Source organism: Eimeria mitis, genomic scaffold, assembly GCF_000499745.2.
Source record: "Eimeria mitis Houghton genomic scaffold, Emh_scaff4677, whole genome shotgun sequence".
NCBI lineage: Eukaryota > Apicomplexa > Conoidasida > Eucoccidiorida > Eimeriidae > Eimeria > Eimeria mitis.
This window is the reverse complement of record NW_013572982.1, coordinates 661-1,157: the sequence shown is the minus strand read 5'-3', so window position 1 is coordinate 1,157 and position 497 is coordinate 661. Positions and strand designations below refer to the sequence as shown.

General features: G+C 56.3%; 1 protein-coding gene across 1 annotated transcript in view; it reads right to left on the bottom strand.

Annotated features, from left to right (window-relative positions):
* Positions 1-497, bottom strand: part of EMH_0076980 (uncharacterized protein) — a gene marked incomplete at both ends in the record, with an annotated part of 1,119 nt that overhangs the window by 285 nt on the left and 337 nt on the right. The window contains one exon of the mRNA XM_013499790.1: positions 25-396. Coding sequence (XP_013355244.1) covers positions 25-396 — 372 coding nt within the window. The remainder of the gene's footprint in view (positions 1-24; positions 397-497) is intronic.

The following is a 497-nucleotide window of genomic DNA, read 5'->3' as shown; positions in this document are numbered from 1 at the left end:
CTCCCTCATCGAGCTCGTGTTTACCTAGGGGGGGAACGCATGCAGCAGCAAGTGCTGCTATTTTCTCTGCTGTTGCTGCTTCTTCTTCTGCTGCTGCTGCTGCTGCTTGTGCTTCTGCTTCTGCTGCTGCTACTGCTTCTCCTGCTGCTGTTTCTGTTGCTGCTGCTGCTGCTGCTGCTGCTGCTTCTGCTTCTGCTGCTGCTGCTGCTGCTGCTTCTGCTGCTGTTGCATCAGGAATAGCTGCGTCAAGGCGCCCACAAATATCAGCATCTTGTGCTGCTGCTGCTGCTGCTGCTGCTGCTTCTGTTGCTGCTGCTGCTGCTGCTGCTTCTGCTTCTGCATCAGCACCACCGCTGCTGCTGCTGCTGCTGCTGCTGCTGCTGCTGCTGGTTGCTGCTGGGAGAGCAGCAGAGAAAGTTTGTGTATAGAGGCCCCCCGCCCCCTCTCTCATTTCTTTTGCTGCTTCGTCGAGAAGACAAGCAGAGAAAGCAACACCT